The sequence below is a fragment of the Oikopleura dioica genome, chromosome 2 (assembly GCF_907165135.1).
Source record: "Oikopleura dioica chromosome 2, OKI2018_I68_1.0, whole genome shotgun sequence".
Lineage (NCBI taxonomy): Eukaryota > Metazoa > Chordata > Appendicularia > Copelata > Oikopleuridae > Oikopleura > Oikopleura dioica.
In genome coordinates, this window is record NC_137292.1 from 11,518,222 (window position 1) to 11,543,644 (window position 25,423).

General features: G+C 42.2%; 6 protein-coding genes across 7 annotated transcripts; 4 read left to right on the plus strand and 2 right to left on the minus strand.

Moving 5' to 3' along the window:
- Position 1: 1 nt before the first annotated feature.
- LOC145698279 (uncharacterized) lies at positions 2–1,364 on the minus strand. The gene is made up of 3 exons (XM_081775479.1): positions 1,244–1,364; positions 427–820; positions 2–319 (listed from the first exon to the last, which is right to left on the minus strand). The coding sequence occupies exons 1-3, from the start codon at positions 1,362–1,364 to the stop codon at positions 13–15; spliced, it is 822 nt and encodes a 273-aa protein (XP_081631605.1). The 3' UTR covers positions 2–12.
- Positions 1,365–3,543: 2,179 nt separating this feature from the next.
- Positions 3,544–4,136, plus strand: LOC145699489 (uncharacterized). Of its 2 annotated transcripts, XM_081776761.1 has the most exons (4): positions 3,544–3,570; positions 3,617–3,753; positions 3,796–3,851; positions 3,922–4,136. In XM_081776761.1, exons 2-4 carry the CDS (start codon positions 3,622–3,624, stop codon positions 4,121–4,123), a joined length of 390 nt encoding a protein of 129 aa, XP_081632887.1. In that variant the 5' UTR covers positions 3,544–3,570; positions 3,617–3,621; the 3' UTR covers positions 4,124–4,136. The 2 variants fall into 2 exon arrangements, with proteins under 2 accessions (XP_081632887.1, XP_081632888.1); XM_081776762.1 differs by lacking the exon at positions 3,544–3,570 and having other exon boundaries at positions 3,591–3,753.
- A 5,660-nt stretch (positions 4,137–9,796) lies between these two features.
- On the plus strand, positions 9,797–14,388 carry LOC145698749 (uncharacterized). Its single transcript, XM_081775966.1, has 10 exons — positions 9,797–9,940; positions 10,488–10,618; positions 11,141–11,384; positions 11,712–12,148; positions 12,191–12,389; positions 12,734–13,215; positions 13,257–13,581; positions 13,662–13,816; positions 13,863–14,125; positions 14,286–14,388. Exons 3-10 carry the CDS (start codon positions 11,143–11,145, stop codon positions 14,331–14,333), a joined length of 2,151 nt encoding a protein of 716 aa, XP_081632092.1. The 5' UTR covers positions 9,797–9,940; positions 10,488–10,618; positions 11,141–11,142; the 3' UTR covers positions 14,334–14,388.
- Positions 14,389–14,398: 10 nt separating this feature from the next.
- LOC145698750 (uncharacterized) lies at positions 14,399–15,768 on the minus strand. The gene is made up of 3 exons (XM_081775968.1): positions 15,068–15,768; positions 14,847–14,987; positions 14,399–14,805 (listed from the first exon to the last, which is right to left on the minus strand). The coding sequence occupies exons 2-3, from the start codon at positions 14,962–14,964 to the stop codon at positions 14,462–14,464; spliced, it is 462 nt and encodes a 153-aa protein (XP_081632094.1). The 5' UTR covers positions 14,965–14,987; positions 15,068–15,768; the 3' UTR covers positions 14,399–14,461.
- Positions 15,769–15,924: 156 nt separating this feature from the next.
- LOC145699778 (uncharacterized) lies at positions 15,925–17,366 on the plus strand. The gene is made up of 5 exons (XM_081777042.1): positions 15,925–16,119; positions 16,288–16,539; positions 16,584–16,841; positions 16,879–16,996; positions 17,036–17,366. Exons 2-5 carry the CDS (start codon positions 16,381–16,383, stop codon positions 17,209–17,211), a joined length of 711 nt encoding a protein of 236 aa, XP_081633168.1. The 5' UTR covers positions 15,925–16,119; positions 16,288–16,380; the 3' UTR covers positions 17,212–17,366.
- Positions 17,367–17,371: 5 nt separating this feature from the next.
- LOC145699777 (uncharacterized) lies at positions 17,372–25,418 on the plus strand. Its single transcript, XM_081777041.1, has 6 exons — positions 17,372–17,507; positions 17,553–17,908; positions 17,952–18,241; positions 24,777–25,086; positions 25,126–25,267; positions 25,311–25,418. The coding sequence occupies exons 1-6, from the start codon at positions 17,396–17,398 to the stop codon at positions 25,364–25,366; spliced, it is 1,266 nt and encodes a 421-aa protein (XP_081633167.1). The 5' UTR covers positions 17,372–17,395; the 3' UTR covers positions 25,367–25,418.
- Positions 25,419–25,423: the final 5 nt, after the last annotated feature.

Here is a 25,423-nt window from a genome sequence, read left to right on the forward strand (position 1 = left end):
TTGACTCTCTTTTCATGTTTTGAGCAGCGGAGCAGTAGAATCAACAGTACTTGAAGTGGACAGAGTGTAATCCGATCTTCTGTTATTATGACTTCCTGCACTTTCATCTTTTAGCTTTTCTTGAATACTTGAGACAGTTGGCGGACTTAGCGATGATAGAGAGGATCCTTGACGCTTGGGCGTATTGGGCTTTCGAGGCAGCGAAGGAGTTACTTGTGTTGTTTGATCGGTAGTTTTTGGAGTTTTCTGAGATCTGACGAGGCATTTTTCGTTTGTGGCTTTTTCCGGAAGATCGTAGGAATACTTCTTTTTCAGTTTTCTGAATTGATTTGATAAAAATTTTCTTTTTTTTTTTTGATGATTGAATTATCACAAAATCCTCGACTTTTTCATAACCGACGAAAATATATACAACAAGAGACCAACCTTTTACTAATGAAGCAAAACGTCAAGTTAGCCAAGACTATCAAGATAAAAACTCCTCCAGCTGCTAAAAGAATAAAATTCAACTCGGCAGATTGAATTCCCTCTAGGCCACTTGAGGAAGTACTAGTGGAGCCAGAAGTTGTTTGATTGCCAACGATTCCATCTGTCTGAGTTGCGTTCGAGAGGCTTCGAAGCAAAGCTGACGAAGAAAGGGGTTCAGTTACAGTTGTGGTGGATTCTGTGGCGTTCGTTGTGGTGCTGGAGGGGGTAGTCTGGGTTTTTCGGATTGATGAACTCGTTTGAGTCGATGTTGTTGTTTTTCTTATGATCGTTGTAGTTGTGGTAGTTACGGTAGTTGTTTTCGTACTTTTTGGAGGCAGAGGGGTAATGCGTTCTTCAGTGGGTCATAAAATATTCTTTTCAAATATTATTCTTGCGAGAAATTATGACCGTTCCTATAAGTTCTTGAATAGAATACTTCTCGCAGTAAAATACTGTACCGGCCCTCAAAAGTCAACTTTCACTTCGGAAATTGGATCATTTGCCCAAATTTTAACTTGCGTCCTGTTCGAATATTCTTCAGCTTTGAAGCCATCAATACTCCAAGTAATGAGATCAAAATTGAACCGGGGCAGGGTTGGGCTCAAAGAAACAGGTTTTCGGAAGGGCGTTTCAGGCTCCAATTCTTGCACTTCTCGCTGGACAACGTGTTGTTGACAGTTTTTCACGTCCGGGCACGTTCTATTTTCGCGAGTTTTGCTTCTCGACACTAAATAGTTAGAGCTGCTAAACAACGTTTTTTGGTCTCATTGATTACCTGTGCATTTATGGCTGGCATAATGGCAGTAGCCAGCTGTCTCCGAGTGACAGTAAATGCATTTCTCCACGCGTCCGCTCAGCTCACTTGGAAGCTCGGGGCAAAGATTTACCTCTACCATGTGCCACAAACCATCAGTTTTCTCCAGATTGTAAACCAGGCTGGAAGCCTAGAAAATATTTTCACTGTGCTTTATATTCAAGAGCTGAGTCCCGTTGTACTTTTTGGCGAGAGATATTTCCGTTTTGGCGCGTAATAAGCTTCATCTTACCTCAATTGCGAATTGACTGCGAATCTTCTTTTCTGTCGATAACAAGGCTTTGTTTTGATCTTGAAGTTTGATGACTTTGATAAAATTTGATGAGCGGTTGTGAATTAGAAGTTCTTGGCTTTTAGCGCCAATTATGACGTCCTCCTTCGATAAACCGCCGGGAATTTTGGAGCTGATGAAGTCCCCTTCTAGTTCAACCTCATCAACTTTCTAAGAAACAACTTATTGAAGCGATAACAATATTCCAAGTACCTTGGTAGTAATTACGCGGGTAATCGCTTCTTTTGAAAATTTACAGATTCCCAAGCGCTCGTCTGATTTCAGCGCGAATGGAAATCTGAAAATTCCGAAAAGAAAATTCTCGTCATCAGCGGTTTCGAAGGAAGTTGCGTGGTAACTGCAGGAATGATTGTCCTGATAAGATCATTATCGGCTAATAATTTTGGTTTTGTTTTACTTGGTATGGAAATTTTGGATCGCAGCAGCGCAGTTTCAGAAGAACTGGAGGGGAATTGTTTTTTGGGCTGCTGAGGGAAGAGACTCCATTGATTGGGAACGATTCGTAGATATCTTCATCTGTACTTTTCTTCGGTTTTAGGACTGGCTTATTTAACTTCTTAATTATTCGTTAAAATTTATTATTCCATTCTAACCGGTTCCTGAATAGGAAAACCGCGCGTTCCAAATTCTCTTCATCTTTGTATACAAAAGACTTGATTGCGTTGTAAGTATTCTTTCTAGACAAGTCTAGCTCATCCCTCTTTTTATCCACCTCCTCGATCCCTCCGTTTTCGCTCAGCAAGCCTTTGATACTGTAGTGATTCAAGAACGGCGCAGGTTCCAGCGAAAGAGTCAGTACATATGCAGAATTTTGATCAGCCCCGTCCATAATTATTTCTGTGAGAGTTCGGGGGAACCAACGCTTCGTCAAGTAAAATGCTTTTGATCTTTGTTCTGTTGGAAGATCTGTTCCGTTGTGCGAGAAAAGATGACATCTTGGATTTAGAGCGTTGTTGCCGCAGATCAGAAATTGTCGGTCGTTTATCTTTATTGCTTTCTCCAAGAGATTCTTGCAAGGATAACACTCATCGGATTTGTGGCACCCTTGTGATCTTCTGCTTTATTTTGGGACTGTTTATTTGCCACGTTTAAATATACGTCGTGAAAAATTCAAAGCATTATTTAATTACGTCGCCCGCGAAAAAATCAAAGAGCAGTGATTTACTCTGAAAGAATTCTAGTTACTGTACGTAGCGCCGATTAACCACGTGCAAATTTGCCAGTCGTTGAGAACTGAGTGCTGCAGATTTATTTCGCGGATTTAACAATCCCATACCAATTAATCACGTCTCCTTTTTCCGGCAGTAGGGTGATTCGCGCGCATGGGTTTGCTACTGGACTTGTTGCTACTCAAAATTGGTTCAAAAAATCAATTCTTGTGAAATTGTGACCTTCTTGCTTCAGTGAAAATAAAACTATTTGAACCCTTTCCTGCATCAGTTAGCACACAGTAAGTGAATTCATCGACATCCAACCATACAAAAGCCGAGTTTCCAACCGGCGTTCCTATTCCAGAAGCCATTACTGTATCTATATCGACAGAGTGCTCGTCAGCTGATCATTTCTCGACAACTGTAACTTCCTTTTTTCAAAAAATGCAGCTTCGAGTTTCTGATTGTTCTCTCTTATTTCTCCAGGATCGACGGAGAGGCTGCACGCTGTGACTGAATTCGCAATTACGAGTGCAAATATTTGCACGTTCATCGGATACGGTCTCTCCGCAGTTCCCGTGGAAAAAGTAAGTAGCCAACTTTTGGGGGGCAGGCGGGACACTTCAAGTCAAGTTGATTTCCTTGTTTACGCAATTTTCCAAATTATACTGAAACACTCAGACTCGTTTAGCTAATCGCAAAACTTGAGCTTCAGTGAGTTCAAAATGAAAATTTCAATGACACCAAATCTCTCTAGATTATTTTTATTTCACGCAAAGGCAAAAAGTTTTTACAATAATTTAGTATAATAAAGAAATCGGCTGAGTTTCAATATTTATCAGAAAGTAAGCTTCCGTCACGTTTTTTTTCTCAAGTTGATTATTTTTCGAGGATAAATGGACCGACGAACAGGGTTCAATGAAAGAAGAAAGGCAAATTCAAGAGAATTCGATTGCCTGAGAAAAGCAGCGCATAAAGAAATCGGAAAAGTCCAACACAAGATTCAGAAAATCAACAAGAAATACAAGGTAACGATTCACTACGGTGCAAAAACTATTTTTGATTCTGAGGAACTCGATGAAGAGCACTCGATGACGATTTTGAAGCATACGAATTCGAGAAATAGGTTTATGTTTCAAACGACCAGTTATACATTTTGATAGTGGGAAATATATTATTTTGAAACAAATCGAAAGTATGAAGGATTATGCAAAAGATCTTTCAAAAATTGAATTTCCGCGGGAAGATGAAAAGGAAAAAATGGACAAACTAATTCGAAAAACGAAGCACTACGAAGATATCTTAGATTTTCAAGAAAAACAGAAAGCTGATTTGGTAAAGAAGATGACTGATTTGACGGAAAGAGTTAAAAATGCATTTTTATATCGGATATCGTAAAAATAATTGTTTATAAATTATAACTTAATCATCGTAAAACTCAATTAAAGGAGGTTTTAAGAGAAGAAAACAAGAAGATTTTGTGAGCTCTATCAATTTTGATGCACAAGTTTTTTGAAATAAAGACAACATTTGAAATAAAGAAGGTTTATTAAACATTTGATTTATATTCGAGGAAGAAATTTTGTTCAGCAAACTACTGAATGCAAGTTGATTATTTAAATGAGTCCCGAAAAACGCAAAAGTAAGTGCGGACGTAGCTCCGCCCAAAAATAGATCGTCCCGCCTCGGATTTATGAAATTTCAGAGGCGAAGTTATCATTTCGCGATCTTTGCGGCGATTGAGTAGCCACTAATCTCGAGAAGCTAAATAAAAATAAATATTACCACCACGCTCACCACCGACTTCAAATAAACGACTTCCGCCAGGGCTAAAAGGCTGCACCCGAGGAGGGGTTCAGAACTCTTCAACCTAGAATTAACTCATTCACGAGTTGACGCACGAGTTTGACGAAGATTCGCAAATTATACATTGCTTTTTTGATTTATGCGCGTTTCAGAAAATTCGAATAACACAAAATAATCGTCGGGTTTTTCGGCCTAAAAGCATCATTTTTATGATCCTCTAAAATCCGCTACCTGAAGAAGAATTCAAATATGAATTGCTTTCGAGCTGTCTAATTATCAAAGGCGATCCTAATTCCTGGGAACTTTTTTCTACCTGTAAGCACTTTAGCGTTTTTCTTTTTCGTGAAAACGGCGTTGAGTTATTTATGAAGAGCCCGCTTTCTTTCCTTTGTATAGCTGTTTCTTATTCTATGCCAAACAATGTAAAACATACTTATTCTGGTAAAAACGTGTTTAGCGATAAATGAGTGGAGCGAAATTCTGCTCTTTGGTTTTCTCCGACTAAATGAATAAGGACTTGAAAATGCTTGCAAATTTAATTTTGGCTTTTGTGAGAAAGGAGGCAAAGAACTCTCGAGAACAAAAAGCTTTTTTTCTTCGTGTTTTTATCAAAGATTTTTTTCTCTAAAATAGATGCAGCAAAGAAAAGTTAGCAAGACTCTGAAAGACAATTAGCCGTCCATATTCAAAATTTTCTGATCGCAAAAGCGTAAATTTACGTGAAGGAAAGTGCAAATCCGCTAATAGTAGCGACATGGAAGAAACGGTACGCCTTCAATCAAAGCGTAATATCCTCAAATCTGATAATTTTGACCGCAGCTCTACGCGCTCACAGTCCGTAAATCTTGTAAAACATCAGCGGATGTTGACTCTGCTGATACTGAAGTATCTGACTTTGAAGCTAGTAGGAACAGAATTGCTTGGTTACTATCGCAGTTGTTCTTTGTTTTTGATTCGGCGCCTTGCTAGTTCTATCTTCTCGTCAACTTTTCCCTTTTATTTTAGGCTGAGTTCATAAGCCGAAAGAATTCCAAAAGGCGCACACGTGTGACCCGATAACCTGCATGCAGGGTTGTTCTAATTGCTAGTCGGAACCGGAAACGTTCACCTTCTTTGCTCATCAATTAATCACAAGCTGACTTAAATACAGACTTTTATTTAAATCTTGGGGCTTAACATTCTTAGAAATGACCAGGCGCTGTCAAGGCGTTTTCCGGAATCTGCTTGTAAAAGGCATTTTACAAATTAATCTTTGCACAATTGTCAATTGGGAGAAAAATTGTTCAGCTCGTGGGCCACACGCAGGGCACAATAAGCCGCTTCCGTTTCGAACAATTCAAGCTCTGACTTGTGTGCTTTCAAGCCCAGAAGAGCGTCCAAATATCCGGGAAGAAAACTGCTCTGAATACTGAGTATTTTGGAATTGACGCCGAGCTCGTGTAGAGTGTTTATCTACATAGACACCTTCTTTGTACTTTATGCAAAGGAGATACATAAATTTGCGCTTTGGAAGTCAAGATTTTGGAGCAAAGACACAACAGCACAGCAACAAGGCGCTTTTCATAAATTCTGGGTATTGGACTTCTGATCAAGCAGCTTTGGACTTTGAGTCGTCATTTCATTGACCATTTTGGTATTTTTATTATTGCTTCTTGATTGATTAAAGGGGAAAATGACATTCCTCTGACATTTATGCCAAAATTTCGAGTTCTGAGCGACCCAACTTGCCCGTCTTGTCGTTTCCGAAGCTCTAGTCCTTAGTATTCCCGTTTATTTTCAAGAAAACATATCTCATTTATAACGAGACAAATTTTGTTTGTCAGAATTGCATTTACGTATTTATATATCAACAAGAAATTACACCTAAGTAGGGCTGGACTGATAGAACTTTACTTCTGCTGTTAGATAGAGAATCCGTTTCGCGGAACTCAAAGAACAGAAAGCGACTGAGGAACTAGAGCAGTTATTGTGTGTTTTAGTGCAGAAGAAAAAAATTCAAGGGCAGAGGACTTTTTTGTGGACTTTGTGATTTGGCGCCACCGAGCGCTGCGCCCGTCGCGTTGCCGCGCGCCCGTCCGCGGTCCACACGTTCCAAGCAATTTTCTAAAAAAAATAATTCTTTCTTCTTACCTTCCGTAATTGAACTTTTTTCATGCCTCATTTTTTCTGAAAAAGTACAAACGGATTAAAAAACCAAGAGAAAAGAAGAGTCGATAAGAGATTAAAAATGACGAAGGAAAAGACGAGCGAAGATGAAGACATTGGCAAAATTTACGAATTAGGAAAAAGGGATGATACTTTTAAACGATTGATTGCGAATTTTATGCGTATCAAAGTGGGGAAAGTTTCGGTCATCAAACACCATCAGTAATCTGAAAGATTAACCAGTCGAGAGGTGGAAGAGATTAGCCCTAACCGCTCGTTTTACACTGTTCAAAGTGTTTTCAATTCTCTTCGCACTCGAGAACGAAACAGTAGAGCTGTTAAGAAAGGGGATTTCCGTCTTCTAAGAAGAAAAAACCGTGAACAACTCGAACTCTGAAATGTGCCAAACGCAACTGCGAAAGTTCAAGAGGCGAATTTTGGGCATAATCCGTATTTTTACGCTTTTAATCAAGCAAAAGCTCGAGCTTAGAAAACGTGTGGTCAATTATTATGTACGGTTCTTCATCTTTATGTATCTTTTCGACCTGAGCCGCCAGAACTCATCGTAACTCTAGGCAAACAAACGAACACGCTCAAGTCAGCGGAAATGGCTAAATCAGCTTTCCAGAGACTTCCTAAACCAAATAAAGCTACATAGAGACAAAAAACAAAAGCAAGCTCTGTTTATTTCCGAGTTCAATATTTAAATCAACAAGTCAGCTGCAAGATAATTGACGTAGACTTCGTTCAAGCGTTCTGTATTCATTGTTTGTATTGATAATTATCAAATTGAAAGACCATAATATTATTTTGACAAAAAGAAATAAAATAATTTTTTTCGCTGAAGTCTCTTGAAGATCACTTTTAACCATGGTAAGATTCTATAGCATTGTTCGTGAAAAAAATTCGGAGAACCAGTTTACTCGGCAATTAAGACCTCATTATACTCAAAAAGCGCTTCCGTGGCTTAAATTTGTAGAACAGATTTGTAGCCCGTTCATTTGCACAGTGATAAGTTTTAATAATCCTCCAGTTCGGCGGCTATCTGCTTCGAATAAATCTGTCTTTTCGTCCGTCTGACTTTCCGAGCGCTCCGCTCTTAAAATTTTTACGATTTCGATTCTTGTCTGACTGGACCGATCTTTTATTATTTTCATGGAACATGTAAATCAAAGTGGTTCTACATCGATCTGTAGTAGGTGTAAGTTTCTAAGAATGTAAATTACCAGTCGTGTTTAACGCGTTCGGAACACGCATTACAGTCATTGTAAATATTTCTATTACATTCTATTTCTATTTTAAAATCCTTTGCTTATTGAAAATGCTTGCAGGAAGTGCACAAATTGGCATTAGAGCACACACAGAAGGAGATATAACCGAGATAACGAAAACCAAAGGTCAGGTGATTAAGCGATAGTAGCTGGATGGAGCCGCCTGCAGAAATATTATCATTTGGATGTCTCCAGTCCATTATACCCAGGGCGGATGTGCATGTCTAATCTGACCATCGATCTGGCTTTAGAATCTTCACGTGTGTTCCCCCATCAAAACCGTAGTATGGAAAAAAGTTTCGGTAAAAGCGGCCGAAATATAAATCACTTGTAAAGGGTAAAATGTGATAAATATTTCGGTAGGCAGCCGAAAGAATTTTACAAATAAGCCTTGTTTTTTGGAAAAATATTTCGGTACGAGCCGAAACAGAAATCAGAATTTGCTGTCTTCAGAGCAATAAAGTTTCGGTAGCTTTTTCCATTCTCATCCTGAATTGAGCTGAAAATTACATCAAATGAACGTCCCTTATCAATTTGTCAGCTCTAAAATATCGAGTTATTTTCCGTTCAAAAACGGAAGACCTTAGGACTAGTAGTGGAGACTCATCTTACTTCTACCAAAAGATTTTTTTTAGATAAAAGTACTTAGTTAAGTCTTAGGTATTTTCTATTGATTGAGGTTAGGGTTAGGGGCACTGGGCAAAATGACAGAACAAACTCACCCGAGGGGGATAGGCTAGGGTTAGTTAGGGTTACCGAAGGTAACCCTAAGTAACCCTAGACTAGACCCCGGCATCTTAGGCCCGAAGGGGCGGAGCCCCGAGGTAAGGGGCACTTAGATTTGATAATTTCCTGCTGAAAAATTCGGGGACGGACGGTGCCGGTACCAATCCAAAATTGGTACCCGGTACCAAATTTCTGGTACCCGGTACCAAAAAAATGTCAGGATACCGAGCCGAAATTGATTTTAAAAGGTGTTTTTGGTCAATAAATGAAGTTTTCTTACAATTCAGCCGCGGAGCGGACATTAGTTTTTTGATGGGTCAGAAAAAATGTTTGACTTTGGTACCGGGTACCAATTTTTTGGTACCGGGTACCAATTTTGGTACCGGGTACCAATTTGGTACCGGCACCGTCCGTCTCCCGAAAAATTCAGTCTTTTTCTACCGAAATGTTTTTGCTAGAAATGAATTCAAAAGTGAGAAAGATTTCGGTAGCCTACCGAAACTTTTTTTCCTTAAAGTGGGGAAAAAAGTGAGAAAAGTTTCGGCTGTTACCGAAAGATTAATCAGAAAATAAGCTCACCATATTTCGGCTATTTTACCGAAACATTTTTCCATACTACCATCAAAACATCGCGCGCCAGTGGGTTAAAAATGTCGCAAAAAAGGAACTTTTTTAAAATTTCAACTTGATTTCGTAACTTGATTTACCAATCAAAGACACACGGAGTGTTTAATTAAATCAAGAGCTACAAAGGCTTATCATGTAGTTCAATGTTGTCAAATGCAAAATCCTTTTAAAGTGAATATTTTTACTAATAACTTATTATGGAGAGAAAGTGCTGAGATTCGTGGGAAAGGATTTTCTAGGGTCGAAGGGGCTGTTGCCCAGAGTTACATCCGCAAACAAGCTGGCACTGCGCCCATTCGAAAATTGAGATAAAAACGGCCCTTTCTATCTTTTTGAAAAAAATAAAATCTGTTTGCTCTGACAAGCGACAAAAGCCTGCTCACAATACAAAAAAAAACGCATAAAAGGCAGCATAAAAACGCGCTTGACTGTATTTTAGGGAATTCTGAAAGAAAATTATTGTTGTCTATTTTGGCAACAGACTATCACCCTTTGATAAAGCAAGTTCACTGGCAGTGCTGGTGTTCGAAGTGCCACCAAGTGTCCCGCTATCTGGAATCGAGCTTTACAAACAGTTTGTTTCAACAAATCTGGGCACGCTCATCAGCCAGCGACTTGTCGAAAACGAAGATAAAATAAGGTAACCATAACCAGAATGAAACAAAATTAACCCAAGCTCAAACAGTTGCATCGGTTGCCAGATGACCTATCATATTTTCTGTCAATATAAGACATCTTTTTGCTCAGATGTTCAAATTGCCCGAGAAATAGCTTAATTAGCAGCCAGAAAAATGCAAAGTTTGGAAATATTTACTCGATCAAATAGCTCAACTTGTCCAGCGCTGAAATTTTAATCGTATTTACGAGCAACCCTGTTCCGTCTCCTCAAGTGCGAAAATTGCCCCTGTGAGAAATGCTGCTCTAGAAACAACATCTCAAGTCTATTTGAGCGGAGATTAAATTTGTGAGCGCTGAGATTTAAACTTTGTAAATATGTCATAATGAAGTTCAATGACCCAAGAGTACCGAAAGCTCTTCAAATTTGTCTTTCCGTATTTATAAATTTCAAGCAAAATGCCAGCTCTCAGATTTTCCAAATTATCTTTCCGTCCCGACGCTAGTAAAAATCACGAGGAACGATAATAACAAGGGCCTTCAAAAAACTGTAAATCTCAAAACTGTCGTAGATATTTTGGAACGATCGAAACTCCACCGAGTCTGCTAATAACAGGAACGCGGCCGAGTTTGTACCGACTTGCGGAAGCATGGAGAAACAGACTTTTAAAAGCCCCGGAGCATACGAAGATTTTAACTTACGGTAAGTCGCACAGCTTTTACGAGACAGTTTCCAAACATTCCTTTGACTCTGACGCAGAAACAGACGCGTGAATGGCCATTTATTTGCTAAAGTTTTCTCCGTTTCGGCCACAATCGGAAACAATAAAGCTCAAGATAAGTAATATATATTCTCTTGTTGCTTTATTGATTATTCCGGAATGGGCCTATATTCCCAGGTGCACCTGCTGCGCGCTCAATGGCCGGGAAAGCTGCGGGACACCACCAAATATGAACAGCAATTACTATTGTCCGCTTCGTGTCCTCTTTACCCCGCGCTAATTTACTACTTTGTCATATGTCAGCAATTTTAGGAAGAATGTAAAAGGTTAATAGCTCTTTGTAAGAAAGAAATCTACTTTTTGTCTTCAAATTTACGAAATAATAAGGTCCTACAAGTAAATGAGACGTTAGCACAATTTTGAACTCTCAATCAGGTGATGCAAAATCGAAACATTTTATTAATACTTTTGAAAAATTATTCTTACTATAAAAACTTTTTCAGGAATGCTGGAAGGTCTAAGAATGGAGTCAATTCCTCAAAAAACACGAATCGAGCTTCCCGAGCTGGTTCTGATGGCGGTGGCTGACCTCAATCACCAGAGCTTCCCTGCTCATGCGGCCACAATCCAGCAGCATCTAACTGAGAAATGTGACGAAATGATCATCCCCTCAACAGCATCAATCGAATATTGCCTCACAAACTTGCTAAAAGCCAAGAAAATCTACTCGCACAGTGGCGGCTTCAGGTACAAGTCGTGTATTATTTTTCTCAGGAATTTTAGAGCAAAATAGTGAAATTTTTTGGGTGCCCATTTGAGCACTCATTTTGAGTGTCTAATGAAAATTGCCAGCTCCATTGAAAGGGACTTTGTAATCAAAATAGCGGCCTCTGTGGTTATTTTCGAAAATTCCGTCTGAGTGGAATGCGGTGACGTTTGTGGCTTTTGCCCGGCGGAATCCTCCATTGTGAGCATAAGGCTTATTCTTAACACGTTGGATAGACAGATTTATACCAAACTTGATTTACAGCAAAATTTCCGAGAATAAAGATTCGAACTAAAGTTCCTTTTCAGAATTGTCGTTCAAAAACCGACTCAAGAAACGAGCAAAGGAAGAAGATCCTGCCCTCCACCAGATTCTCTCAACAAGTCGTTTGAAGTCCACGAGGCGAAAACTCCGTCTAAACAGCAGAAAAACCGCCGCAAAACTGAGGGAGCTAAGCCATCTTCTCCAATCAATTCGCCAAAAGAAAAGAACCAAAACTCTGGGAATTTTTTCTCATCTGGATTCAAAAAGCTTCGCCGGACGATGCGCAAGAAGAAATCCATCGAGACCTCCCCAGCTCAAATAAAATCGATGAACCTGACAAAGCAAAACTCGGATTCGGGAGTCGAGCTAAATAAAAATTCCAATCCTTCCGGTACTTCTCTGACTTCAAGTCAAGTTCAGACCAAATCTGATGAGTCGACTAATTATCCAGTCTTGAGCCCGTCGCGAGCATTTGACCTAGGTATAAATATCTGGATTCTAGTGAACAAACAAATTTTTCTAGGCTACGAAAACCGAGCAGAACGACACTCGGTCAGACGAGCAAATTACGCCAGTGAGTGTGAGTCAATCGCCAGTTCCAGAGTCTCTTCGCGCGTCAAACAAAAACCAAAGTACCGAAATGGACGAAGACGGCGATCCAAAGGCGCACACGGGTCTAAGAGCTCTCGTTCTACGTCAAGACCAACAAGCGAAGAAGTCCGGTGAGTCCTTACGCAAAACAACTATTTACCCCCGGAAATCAATCTCGGAAAGAATCGCTCATTTTTGCGCTTACTTTTGTACTTTCGCGGATTTAGCGTCGATTCCAGCCAAGTTTATTCAAATACAGATTCTTTGAATCATAAAGGAACTTGCTGAATAAAATAAACGGGAAGATATTATTTGAAATTTTCCCAGACCTTCTGGCTTTCAGAATTTCCGTTCTTTTGTCCATATAAATATACATTTCAATTCTCAGCACGTTACGTTCCCCGGAAGAGGTGGATAATCTGCCCTTTAGTCGGGACCTCAAGGAATCAAACATTAATTGATAATTACTGTTTAGACCTGCGTCAGCTGTCCCAAGTTCATATGGTCCTCCGTCAGAGGCTCCGCCACCGTCGCGAGGCGACTCGACAGTATTACTAGATGCTGAGGTGGACCGCTTCATGGAAATTCCTCCATTACAAGCTGCGTCAATAAACACAATCGACGAACAAGATGTCGATGGAATTTCCAACGGTGCTCGTGCCAACATGAACGCAAACAACAATGACTCGATTACAATAAACGTCAAGGATGAGAGTGGCAATTCTATTAGCGAAGAGCTCAGATTCGACAAGGAGAAATCTGACTTCCCTCCGCCTCCTGTACAATTGCTCCGTCTTGAATCAAGAAATCAAAGCTACGCCGCAAGGCCGCAATCTCGTGCTGCATCTCGTGGTCCAAGCACTCCAAGATATGCGACAAAAACGCTTCCGCGTGAAATAAAAATCCTTGAAACTTCTCCCAACAGTCCGAAATCGATCATTCCTGGTCAAGAGCCTTGTAAGATTAATCATTTTGTCTGACATCAATTGTATTTCTAGCAAAACTGCTTCCCAAGCCCCGTTCAAGCTCAGTAGGAAACGGACTGGATGTTGCTCCACGAAGTTTCTCCCCGCCGGTACGCCGAAAAGACCTCAAACCAGACAATTCTTCCTCAAGCTACAGTAATCACAATCGCATGTACCGCTCCCAGACGCCAAACCCAATCTCAATGATAACGGACCAGCTGAAACGAAATCAAATGCGGCGGAGCCAGACGCCGACTTTTGCGCTACTCTCAAATTCAAGAGCTCAGAGCGTAGATTTCGACGATGAAGAGTATCAAAAATACACAAAAGCTGTTCGAAAGCAACCTGAACTCATAAGGTAACTGGACTTTTAAAGCGTGCATTGATGCTTGAAACTTGACTCGTTGACAGACTCAAAATATTTACGCGCGAATTAAGAAATCAAAGTACGCCGTCTGACTTGAGTCCACAAAAGCCATCGCAAAAGTCATCAACTCCAAAGGCGCCTGACCGAAAGTCACTGTCACATTCGTCAAAGTCCACTTCGCATTTGGAGCCGGCCCTGTCGCCGATACCTCGCAGTATGACTCCTGGTAAGCTTCTGTTGAAATCATGGAAGACTAACTCATTTCTTCCCAGCACCACGATCTTCGTCATATTTGAACAAATCTGCGCCAACTCCTCGATCGTCTTCAGTCGTTCCTTCAAGAATGATGACTGGTCACGATCTGAGCCCAAGCACAAGAATGACCCCTCAAAAACAAGGGTCGAGCTACAACCTTGAACTTCTAGAGCAGCTCTCCTTGACGCGCGAAGAATGGGTCGAGTACTTCCGGACGAAGCGACTCCCTCCCCACGCCGAACTGGAGCTTGAAAAGCTCACATCTCAAAATGCGCAAAGGGTATCCAAGCCGCTTTTCACTAATCGATCAACACCGTTTGTGACTAAACTCTAGCAGCACTGTAATTACTGTAGAGCGATTACTGATGATTCAAGCTCAAAAATGTTCATTTTTGACGAGTGATTGTACAAAAATACTGTTCAAGAAATGGTTAGTTTAGGGACGCGCGCTGAGGAGCGATAGTACTGCATCTGTAAGTTATATTTAAGCCTTTCCTGCATTCCGTCTTCAAAATTTCCTTTGTTTTATTCAATAAATACATAAAAATATCTTTAAGTGAGTTTATTCTCAGGATAAAACCGGAATAATGATTTTGATATAATATCAAATAATTAATTACCAAACAGAATGAGCTTTATCCCAAGATTGGGTCTCCCAACTCGTTTCCCAGCCAGACTCACAATCAGGATTTTTTTCGGTGTCCCATGGGACAGTCTTATCGTTGCTCAAAAGAGACGATGAACGAGACCTTGAAGGCGTATTAAGTACAAGCGTAGAGGTCTTCGAAATTGTCGATAAATCAGAATGATTATCACTATCAGGAGTTGGAAGGAAGCTTCGATCAGAAGGAAATTCAGTCTGGATAGAATCTATCCCATCAAGCGTGCTCTGGTTTTCTGGAGATTCTTTTGAAGGTTCAGGACTACCGTTAGTATTTTTCGTGATCAAGGTCAATTTTTCTATAAAGAAATTAGATAAATATTTTTTAAACTAATCTAACCAATATTTTTTGCGAGTTGAATATCAATTTCCTTCTCTTTCGATTTCAGGAACTCCATTTCTTTGAACAGGCGATTGATCACTTCTTTTTTGCGCATAATTTTTTCATTATTTTCCATCCTGACTTCGTTGAGTCGCTTTACTTTAAAAACTATTTATAAAATCGTATGTTTAAATATTTTTGAGAAAGCCCTACAAATAGAATATAGTAATAATTTTCACCTTCGGCTGCGAGCTCAAAGGCAGTTTTAGGACTTTCGCCTTTGATGTTACACGTCTTCAAGAGTTTAATATTTTTTTTCTCTTTTAAATCATTATAATATCAAATTCATTTCTTAAGTAAACAAGCCATCACGAGTGTTGATCAAATCTCCGACTACTTTTATAGCTCCATTTTCTTCCTCTTGTCCCTCTTGTTCCTCTAAATGATCCTCTTGCTCCTCTCGCTGAACCTCTTCTCCCTCTCGAAGATCCTCTGCTTGCTCGTGTTTCTCCGAAACTTACTGGCCGAAGAGTTTGCTCTGAGGACTGCGAGTCTTCTGATGAGCTCCATACATTATTGGACCATACCATAATTTCTGAAATTTATTTTTTCAATATCCAGTTTTACTTTCAAATGAAACAGTTTGTAAGTCTATCCGTCTGATTGTGTTGGCTCTGATCACGTCATGCCGTATTTCTTCTCTACAAACGCTCGCTTATATAAGCGAGAGGTATTGATATGAATTATCAATCAGAAATACAGATACTTTTCGAATGAGCCTCTTTGTAAATATTTCTTCTGGGCTTGCTGCATATTGCAGGGAGAGGTAAAAAGGCTTATAATTCAGCAAAAATGAAGTCTCTTGTATAAGGTATTGAAAGCTCTTTTTGAGTTGATTTGATCGAACTGTACTCGACTCAGCTTCAATTCTATTCAATGACCTAGAACTCTCTGATTCTTTTTAAACAGACAAGCCCACGGTTTTAGAAATTATGCGCTCCTGGAGGCAAAACTTTGGACTTTACTTGAGTCACGCAATGCGTTACTGCCTCGGTAATCACCTTGAAAACATGATCGTGCGCTAAAAACTATGGGAGTATGCTCCTATCGCTTCGTAATAAATATACTCGACATAAAAGCGCTTAATTGTACTCTATTGTTTGTCTGCTAAGCAGACACTCAGAGGAAGGCAAATAGTGACGAAGATATTAATAAAAACGAAAAATGGGAGAGAATTCCTCGACAATTTCTGAAAGCTTTCTTGGATCATACAGAGACCTAACGATCATTGGTAAACGCATACTCCCATAATTCTTTAGTTTTATTACGTGAACTTTAAATAATCGCGGTGAACATAAAGGAAACCCACAAATAACGTTAAAATACAGCCCCTTTTGTAGTTAAAATATGAATAGACAGACGAACCAATTTTCAAACGGAAATTTAATTGACTTAAAAGGAGGAGAGACGGAGAAAAAAAGACATTTCCGAAGTTCAAAATACGCTGAAATATGTTTGCTCGAAGCTTGAAGAGCTCGGAAGAGATAATTTTATGCTCAAAGCGAAAGTAAACGACCATGAAAAATATATTGCTGACTTGACAAACAGAGTTGAGTCGCAAGAAATAACAATCAATCAGTTGGAGCAAAAAATAAACGATGCGGAATTGTCTGTTGAAGATATGCGTTTGAGATCTCCAGCTCCGAATCAGGTTTAGTAATTTTTTTTGAGAATAGCTTACCATCTTCAAATTAGCCCGTGCCTCCGCGGACTTACAGCGAATCTTCCGTTACATCTACTCGATCGGAGAGCACAAACGAAGAGCTCCTGAGAGAACATTCTTTGAAGCTTCAAGTCAAAACACAAACAATGCGCGAAATTGGCGGAGCCGGTCATTACTCTGGTGATGATCGCGATCTCGGAAACGGCGGGCGTAGAAATGACATGAGCGACGAGGGAATAAAGAAAATTTTCGAGATTATGTCGCTTGGTCAGACTGAGGTCAATTTCAAGGTATTTTAAAAAAGCAAACATTTTAAAACTGAATAAGACATATTGGAACAAAAACTACAACGTCTCAGCTTTTGGCTACACCTTAAAAATCAACTCTTACTGGGAAGGTGTTGATGGAGATTGCGAATTCTACCACTTCTGGCTCAAGCACCAAGGTACAATTTTTTCAAAAAGTTTGTTTATGCAAGTTCTAGTAATGCCCATAAGATTCAAAGTCACTGCAGAACAAATCCACGAAGCCACCGGAAGAGTTTACGACAAGCAGGAGCTTGAAAGCGCCATCGACGGAAAATGCCATAAAGTCCAGCTAAAAGAAGTCCGCGGCCATTTCGTCCGATGGAATGTTACTCTTCTTCCTTTATATTCTTAAAATAAAAAACTTAGTTCTAAAAATTGCCCTCTTCCTCCTAATAAGATGATTAGTCACTCTAAGAAGCAATCTAATACAAGACACGTTTTCAAGAAGCGCGAAATTTAATTGAAAGCAATTTTGAAAAATCGCTCGATCCGACGAAAAGTGCTCCGTAATAGAAGTCATTCATAGAACTGGCGAGATGATGATCAGACTCGCGCAGCTTTTGATAATTTTTATAAAAGAGACAGAATTCGTGAATGCACAGAAACCAAAACCTCTTAAAGAGTACGTCTGCAAAGACAAGCTCCCACGTAATAACGAGTTTATTTTTGTCTGAGAGAAACACTTTCATTTAGCTGGAGAATGCGAAAAATTCAAAGACCTTTGCAAGCTAACTCTTCATTCATACAACTGCCAGAAAACTTGTGGCCTCTGTGAAGGCGACCCGCTGCGTCCTATCAACACTGTTGGTATTTGCTACAGAGACTCTCCTTGTAACGAGGATGGAACGGACGGCGGCAATGCTGATGGATGTATTCTGACAGAAGAGTATCCATTTTTCAGGTGCAAATGCAAACAGTACTACGATGGCTGGAGATGTCAGTGGTACAATTGTCCATGCCAAAATGGTGGGAACTGTCTTGAATGCCAAGAAATAAACGGCGTCGCTTGCCGAGATAATCCCGTCTGCACTTGTCAGAAAGGCTTCAAGGTAGATTCTCAATTCAAATGCTTAGAATAATTCCGACTCTTAGGGCAAATTTTGCGAGATAAAAATCGAGAACTTCTATCCGATCGCTTATGGTCCCTGGAGTGAGTGGTCCATTCCTGATTGCACTGGAAACGATGGTAAGACATCAACGAGGAAACGATGGTGCACTGACGGATCGACTTTCAAAAACCCAAAATGTTGCCAGGGCAGAGAATCATTCTGCAAAACAACTGAAAACACAGCAGAAGTTGAGACGAAAATCTGTCCTGTCAACGCGTACTGGTCGAAGTGGAGTGAGTGGGCTGGATGCACAGGGCAAAAATATGAAGTCAGGTTTGTGTTTGAAGGGATCCTAGCTTCTGCTGAATCTCCCACTTCTAGCGTAGTTTGCCTGCTCTCTATATCTGGACGAGTGAAGAAAACGAGTAAAGTATCTTTGACGTCTGTATTTCGAGCTGGAGTAAAATAGAGGTTAATTCACGAACTGCGTGAATTACCGAATGGAGAGAAATACACGGCGGCGACCGAGCAAAGCTCGATCTAGATAAGCAAGTGACCTTAGGGGACGAGGGAGTCTAACGAATCTAAGATCCCAATACCCCCCATGAGACTGAAACGTCCTCTAAGGCCAAAGTGTGTGATTTTTGCAGGAGTATAAGCGTAAGATGAGTAACATGGCAGGTTCGAAACGTCGAGGCAGTCTGATTCGCGTTAAAAAACCCTTTTTTGGGAAAAAGCTTGAATCAGATGCGAAGTTTTCGTGATGTCCGAGCGGTGATGACATGAAGGAGTAGCTGCACATGTAGAAGAACTCAAAATACGTCGGCGACGGTAAACTGTGATAATTTCCGTACCTTTTCAGGCCCCGGTCGATGAATAGGGGACCTGAGTGGGGCAGTACTTGCGCTTAGTCGTATGACTGACCCGAGTTTGTGCCGATGTTTAGAGGTTCGACGGGCCTCGTTTCACGGTGTGCTCGTTTTGTATGTTTCGGGAGATGAGCTGCTCCAACTTCGGTTAAAGTCGCATTCGGATCGGCGCCGGCTGAGTATTGACGATCTGGTGAAGACTTTGGACGGGTTCTTTTCTTGCTGTTTTCAGTTGCTGAGCCCTCAACTACTGTTGAATTTTGTTTATCGACTGACATATGGCTATTGTCGGGCGCAGCAACCTCCGAAATCACTGTAGCATCAGCTGACATGTCCTCGGCAGTTTCATAAAGAGTACCACCAGAGTACCAGCGATCTGACGGCTCGGCTGGAGCTACCGACGAGTCCAAAATAGATGTAGCGGTTGTATCTCCCAGATTTTCCATGTCCAATCGGCGTCTACTTTCCAAAATAGGTGATAGAGATGATCTTGGCGGTTTTTCCATAGCAACCATCGGAGTCGACGCGACCTGAGAAGATTTCCTCCCCCCATGCGACTTCGACCCGGACTTTTCCATCGGTTTGGAAGTAGGAACAGGCGATTTTTGTGGGACTTTCGACTTAACGATTTCGGTTAAATGTGGGAATACGTACTCGGCCTCGTAGTAATCAATCCAGCGTAAGTCGTGATTTCGTTCTGCGGCGTGAACCACGTGTTCTCGATGGATGAAATCACGTTGTCCTTTTTTATCTTCGACCATGACGACCCAGTCGTTGCTCGAAACGGCTTTCAGGGGACCTACCCAGCGTTCCTTCTTGCTTTTAGCGTCGGTCAGGTTTTCTCGCTTAATGTACACGACAGCGCCAGCGGGGATTGGTCTCGGCTTAGGCTCGTTTTTCAGCCTGTGCTCCATGGCTCGGTCAGCAGCTTCCATCGCAGTTTTCACAATGGCTTCCGCCGATTTCGCTAAAGCTCCAACATTGAGACCAAACACCTGAGGTGTTTCCGCTGTCATTTCTGCGCCAGTAGAGTGGGTGAAAGTACTTTTTCGGCCAAACCAAACTTCTCGCGGTGAAATTTTCGTGCTTTTGTTTTTCACACTATTGAGCGCGCGCATCACGTGGGGAACGCAGTCGGCCCAAGTTTTTCGACCGGAAGATGAGTTGACCATGCAGAATAGACTGTTTTTGATAGTCCGATTCGCTCTTTCTGCGAAAGCGTTTGATTGAGGGTGAAATGCGGTACTTATTGTATGTTTTATCTGGTTAAGCTTACACATTTCGTCAATCACGCTTGCGCAGAAGTGGGTACCTCTGTCACTGTGTAGATGTTTCGGCAAGAAATCCATGGGAAGGAAGACCTTGTAGATGAGCGCTTTTGCAGCGCAGATAGCAGTGTCGGACCGCGTCGGAATGCACCAAGTGTAGCGAGAGAAAGTGTCCGCCACCACCAAATAATACTTGAATCCGCCAGCGGGAGGCATACAAGCGAAATCGATCTGAATCGATTCGCCAGCTGTTTTTCCACGACGAAGGGTTCCAAGTGGCGGTTTGGTACGAGTTCCAGCAGATCCTTTTCTGCGTAGGCAAGGGACGCAGCTGTGGACGTAGTTAGAAACATCGTCTTGAAATGAAGGCCACCAAACGTCCTCTAATCGCTCTAAAGTCCGCGGCTCGCCCAGATGACCGGACAAGTCGTGAGCTAGAAAGAGAAAGTGACTTTTTACCGCTTCCGGTACCACCGCCCGCGCGCCAGATTTGAATTGACACATCAAGCACCCGGTAGTGTTATCCAGGAACAGAGCTTTTTCCATCTTGAGTAGAGACGATTGTCGGTGGTCGGAGTCCTTCACCAGCGATTTTATGTCCAGTGGCTCCTTACCAGATTCCAGAAAAGTGATGATTGCACTCAGAGCAGAGTCCTCCCTTTGATAGTCCAGAATGTTATTATAATTCGCTGACACCAACGGAATCTCCATTGGCGCCGCGATAGCCTTGACGTTTACCTTATGTATCTTCACCTCTGATAAAGTGATTTTCTCCGGAAACTGATTTTCGTTCCAGAAAGGGACGAAGACACGTACTGGTGAATTCTTGTCGATTTCGTACTCGCGACCAACGGGAAACTCAGAGTCGTATCCAAGTGATTTGTCGTCCTCGCCAGGTCTGCGGCTCATAAAATCGGCGAATTGATTTTCTGATCCCTTGATGTAGACAATGTGAAAATCGAATTCTTCCAATCGGCTTTGCCATCGGCTTATTTTAGAATTCTTGAACTTCTTTTTGTGTAGGAAGATCAAAGATCTGTGGTCTGTGTGAATCTGAAAGAATCTACCTTTCAGGAGCTTTTCCAGTCGCTCGCAGCACCAGACAATGCTAAACATTTCCTTTTCTGAAGTGTTCCATTTTCTTTCAGCTTTGTTGAAGGTGTGGGAAATCGCGCTTACTAGGTGCACTCTCCCGCCATACTCTTGTAGCAGAACACCACCCGCTGCGTACAGGCTCGCGTCTGTGTAGAGGTGAAAAGACTCGTCAAAGTTAGGAAAGCTTATGACAGGAGTCTCGGAGAGTCGTCGTTGAATTTCCTTGAGCGCCAAATCCGCTTCTTTGGTCCACTTGAAACAATTTGTTTCGTTCGCCGAATTTCGAACATCGTTTATGGGTTTCATTCTGCTCGAGAAGCAACCGGATGAAATAGCTTCGCCCATTTTTGTTTCTAGAAAACCTCGGATCCAATTCAATGACCCGATTAATGAAGCTAACTCCTTTTGGGAGCGTGGGGGTTTCATCTGACGAAGGGCGGAGACTTGCGCAGGGTCCGGTTTGATTCCTTCTTCGTTGATGATTCGGCCCAAAAAGTGAGCTTCTGATTGTAGGAAAGAGCACTTTTCGCCCTTGAGTTTAGCGTTAAACTTGCGGAGCGCGATGAATAGGTTTCGGAGAGTGTTGTAATAGCAGCTGAAAGACTTCCCAAAACATACTATGTCATCGATATAAGAAAGCATCTTCTTCCTGGTGGGGCTTGAGTCGAGAATCGTGTTTACGACGCGCGAGAATATATTCCCCGAGCATCGATAACCGAAAGGTAATCTGCAGAAGGCGTAAGATTTCCCACCCCACTGGAAGGAAGTCTTATACCTATCGCTTTTCTTAATAGGGCACTGCCAATATCCGCTCCGCAAATCAACTGTGGCGAAATACTTGTTGCCCGGTCCAATGTTCGCGATCGTATCCTCCATGCTCGGAAGATGATATGGGTCGGATTTGTCGGAGAGGCATTTGTTCAAGCTGTTCTTGTAGTTGATGCAGAAGCGCATTTCCCCAGATTTCTTAGGGATTGGCAGAACGGGGCTATTAAACCCTTTCTGGTCCTTGATCTCTTCTATTATTTTCGTATCGAGCAGTTCGGAGATGTGATCAGTGACCTGGCCATGAAAAGCTTGCGGAATAGGGTGTTGACTGATGTTTCGACTCGTACCATCAGTCGGGATTTCGATCTCGAATGGGAATTCACCCATTTTTTGACCGTCGCAGCCGAATCTGTCGTCGAAATCCAAACACAGCTCGGCGACCACCTTCTTTTGCCCCGGGTCGGCGTTTGCTGGTAGGGTAATTCCGAGTTTTTGCTTCGCTAGCTGAATGGGGCACCTGGCTGCGTTCTTGTTAGGTGCGTCCAGCTTTGGGACTTTTGGTGGCGGTTGAGTGCGGGATCGATCGCTATCCTTGACCGCTGATCTAGTAGTCAAGTATTTCTTGATTTTGGTCCGCTTCACTCCGTCCAGCTTCACCACTTGAGTCTCAGTTTGTGTGAAGGCTTCGTTGTAGCAAAATGAGAGAGTACGATTCTTATTGTCGACTGTGAAGCTGTCCGTCATCGCATTCTCTAGTATATCGCGGCCCAGTAGACTTGGGTATTTACTGCCTGGCATAATGGTGAGATTCAGGGAGAATGCAGGGCCACCATTGAATGATAAGCGGCAGGGAAGGATACCCATCGGCTGCTCGGCGGGAATATTTGGGCTGAAACCGGTGACCTTGAAGGGACAGGGCTTCAGCATCTGGAGAAATTCGTCGGGAACGTAAGCAGCGGACAGACAGGAGGACTCGGCTCCGCTGTCGACTTCCATCGATACGTCAAAACTTTTAGAGCCCGTAATGATGGTAGCCGAAGCGAAATAAGCCTTTCCTGGTCGCTTCTTCTTCACTGTGTAAAAGTGAACGTCGAATGGTTGGAAATCTTCAACGTTCTTAGTCGTATTTATCTTCTTGGATTCTGGTTGTTTATCGTCTTTCCCATCCTTAGAATCGTTGCTGGCGCGCTTAGCATTCTTCTTCTTTTTGTTCTTATTTCTGTTGAAGTGCTGGGAGACGGTCGCGCTGTCAACTCGATTCTGTCTTGTGGATTGGGCGAGACGGCAGAGTTCGTTGATATCGTAAACTTTTGATAGGCTTGGAAGGATTGCGTTGAAAACGTCTGGTTCTTCTTTCCTAAGATTCAAGTACAGCATCATCGTCGAGAATATGTCAAATATTTCATCGACCCCGGCGTCGGCTGACTTCTCTTGTCGGTAAGAGTTCAAAGTCGCTTGCTTCGCCTCGTTCATCTTTTGCAAGACGTTGGCGGTGTAGTGTGCAAACGGCTTCGAATGGTCGTATTCGACGTCGAAAACTTCGCTTAGCTTCAGTAAGTAGTGACTCTTCGCGGCGAATGATTTCTCTAGCAGCGCCTTGGCCGATTTCCAGTCTTGACAATTCAGAAATTCGGTTCCAAGTGAGCGTTCGATGTTCAAGTCGAAGTGGCTGTACACTGCTGCGATGAAAGGCTGTTCACGTGAAGGTCTGTCGCGGACGTAGGCGCGGTGATAAATGTCGGCTCTGCCCAAGAAGGTGTTGAAAGATGTGTTGCATGCGGCGTCCAGCTTCGGCAAGTCTTGGACGTGACGAGACCAGGTAGTGGCCACCCATGCTTCTTCTCTCATTGTCGCATTCGTAGAGTCTTTTCCTTGATCGAGCTCGCAGGTAAGAAGCGTTGTACTGAGCTGTTCTAATTTTACTCTGCTTTCTGTGATCAAGGGCTCTAGGCTTGGCTTTAGTGATTCGTCATTTCGCACTTGTTCTTCGAGGTAGTTTACTCGATCGTTTATGCTTCTTATTTCGGTGACGGTTTCTAGCAGTGATTTGTTCGCCGCCATAGCTCGAAATATATCGGCAGTAAGGGTTTATGGGCCTTGGATTACCTTTCAGGCCCTCAGAAAATACTGCGACTAAAAGTCGCAATATGATGAGCTGAGGTGCCTTTTGCGCAAACGCCCGACGATTTCTCTGTCCAGCGATTGTCGAAATTTCAAGGTCTGGTCCAAGGGTCGATTCTTCGTAAACTTCTCTCGATTTTTGGTGAAAAGTGGCGAAAGAATTATGTTTTTCTCAGTATTTTAGGTTTTCCCCGGCGTGCGTGCGTGGTTGCGTGGGCGCGACTTTCGGCGCGTGGGTCGTGGTGGCGCTCGTGCGGTGGCGCTCGCTCGGGGTGGTGTTGGTGTGGTGCGGCGCGGAAAATTCTCTGAGTGGAGTTTCTCCGGCGGCGCGGTGGCGGTTGGTGATTCGGTTCCCCTCGACTCCGCTGACGGCCAATCAGCGTCCAAGTTGCGAAACTTCGGTTGTCGATGGCGGAAAATTTACCTTTTCTCCAACGGGACTACTCTGATACCACTGAAGGGATCCTAGCTTCTGCTGAATCTCCCACTTCTAGCGTAGTTTGCCTGCTCTCTATATCTGGACGAGTGAAGAAAACGAGTAAAGTATCTTTGACGTCTGTATTTCGAGCTGGAGTAAAATAGAGGTTAATTCACGAACTGCGTGAATTACCGAATGGAGAGAAATACACGGCGGCGACCGAGCAAAGCTCGATCTAGATAAGCAAGTGACCTTAGGGGACGAGGGAGTCTAACGAATCTAAGATCCCAATATGTTCCTTCGAATTCTGGCTTGTAAAATATATAAAGACGGCGGAAATGCGTCGCTGGCAAAGCTGGAGTTTCACCTGGCTGCACTGGAACACCCCAAAGAAAAGAACGAAGACTTTGCCCAAAAATAGGTTCCAGATCCGGCGGTTTCACGCCATTCGACAAAGTCACTGAAGCTCCTGAGAAAACAACTTACCCGATGCAAAACGACGTTGGACTTTCCTTGCCAACCGAGGAGCCAGAAATTCAAGAGACAACCACTCATTTCGGGGTTCCTTTAGGAATAACAAAAGATCCAAGAATGGTCAGAGCGATGAAGAATAAACCAGTGGCACCATTGCCACCTCAAGTAAGATTTTGAAAACAATATCCATCTAAAGGTCTCTAGTCTGAGCCACTAAACCCGATGAACTTCATGGGCGGAGGAATGCAAATGCCAATGACGGTCAACGGCTCAGGGGTAAACGCGCACTTCTATTTCCAGTGCTTCCCGCAGTGTCTCGGAAACAAGAAGCCATTCCTCTGCATAGGTATAAATATTTCTGAGGGCAAAATGACATGCTGAATTTTTAGTTCCTCAATGGTGCGCAGCAAATTATGACGGGCAAAGATCTTTTTGGATGTGGTAAAGAGCGAAATAATGTTACCTGTAAAAATAAATATTTCAACACTGAACGTGTCTCCGT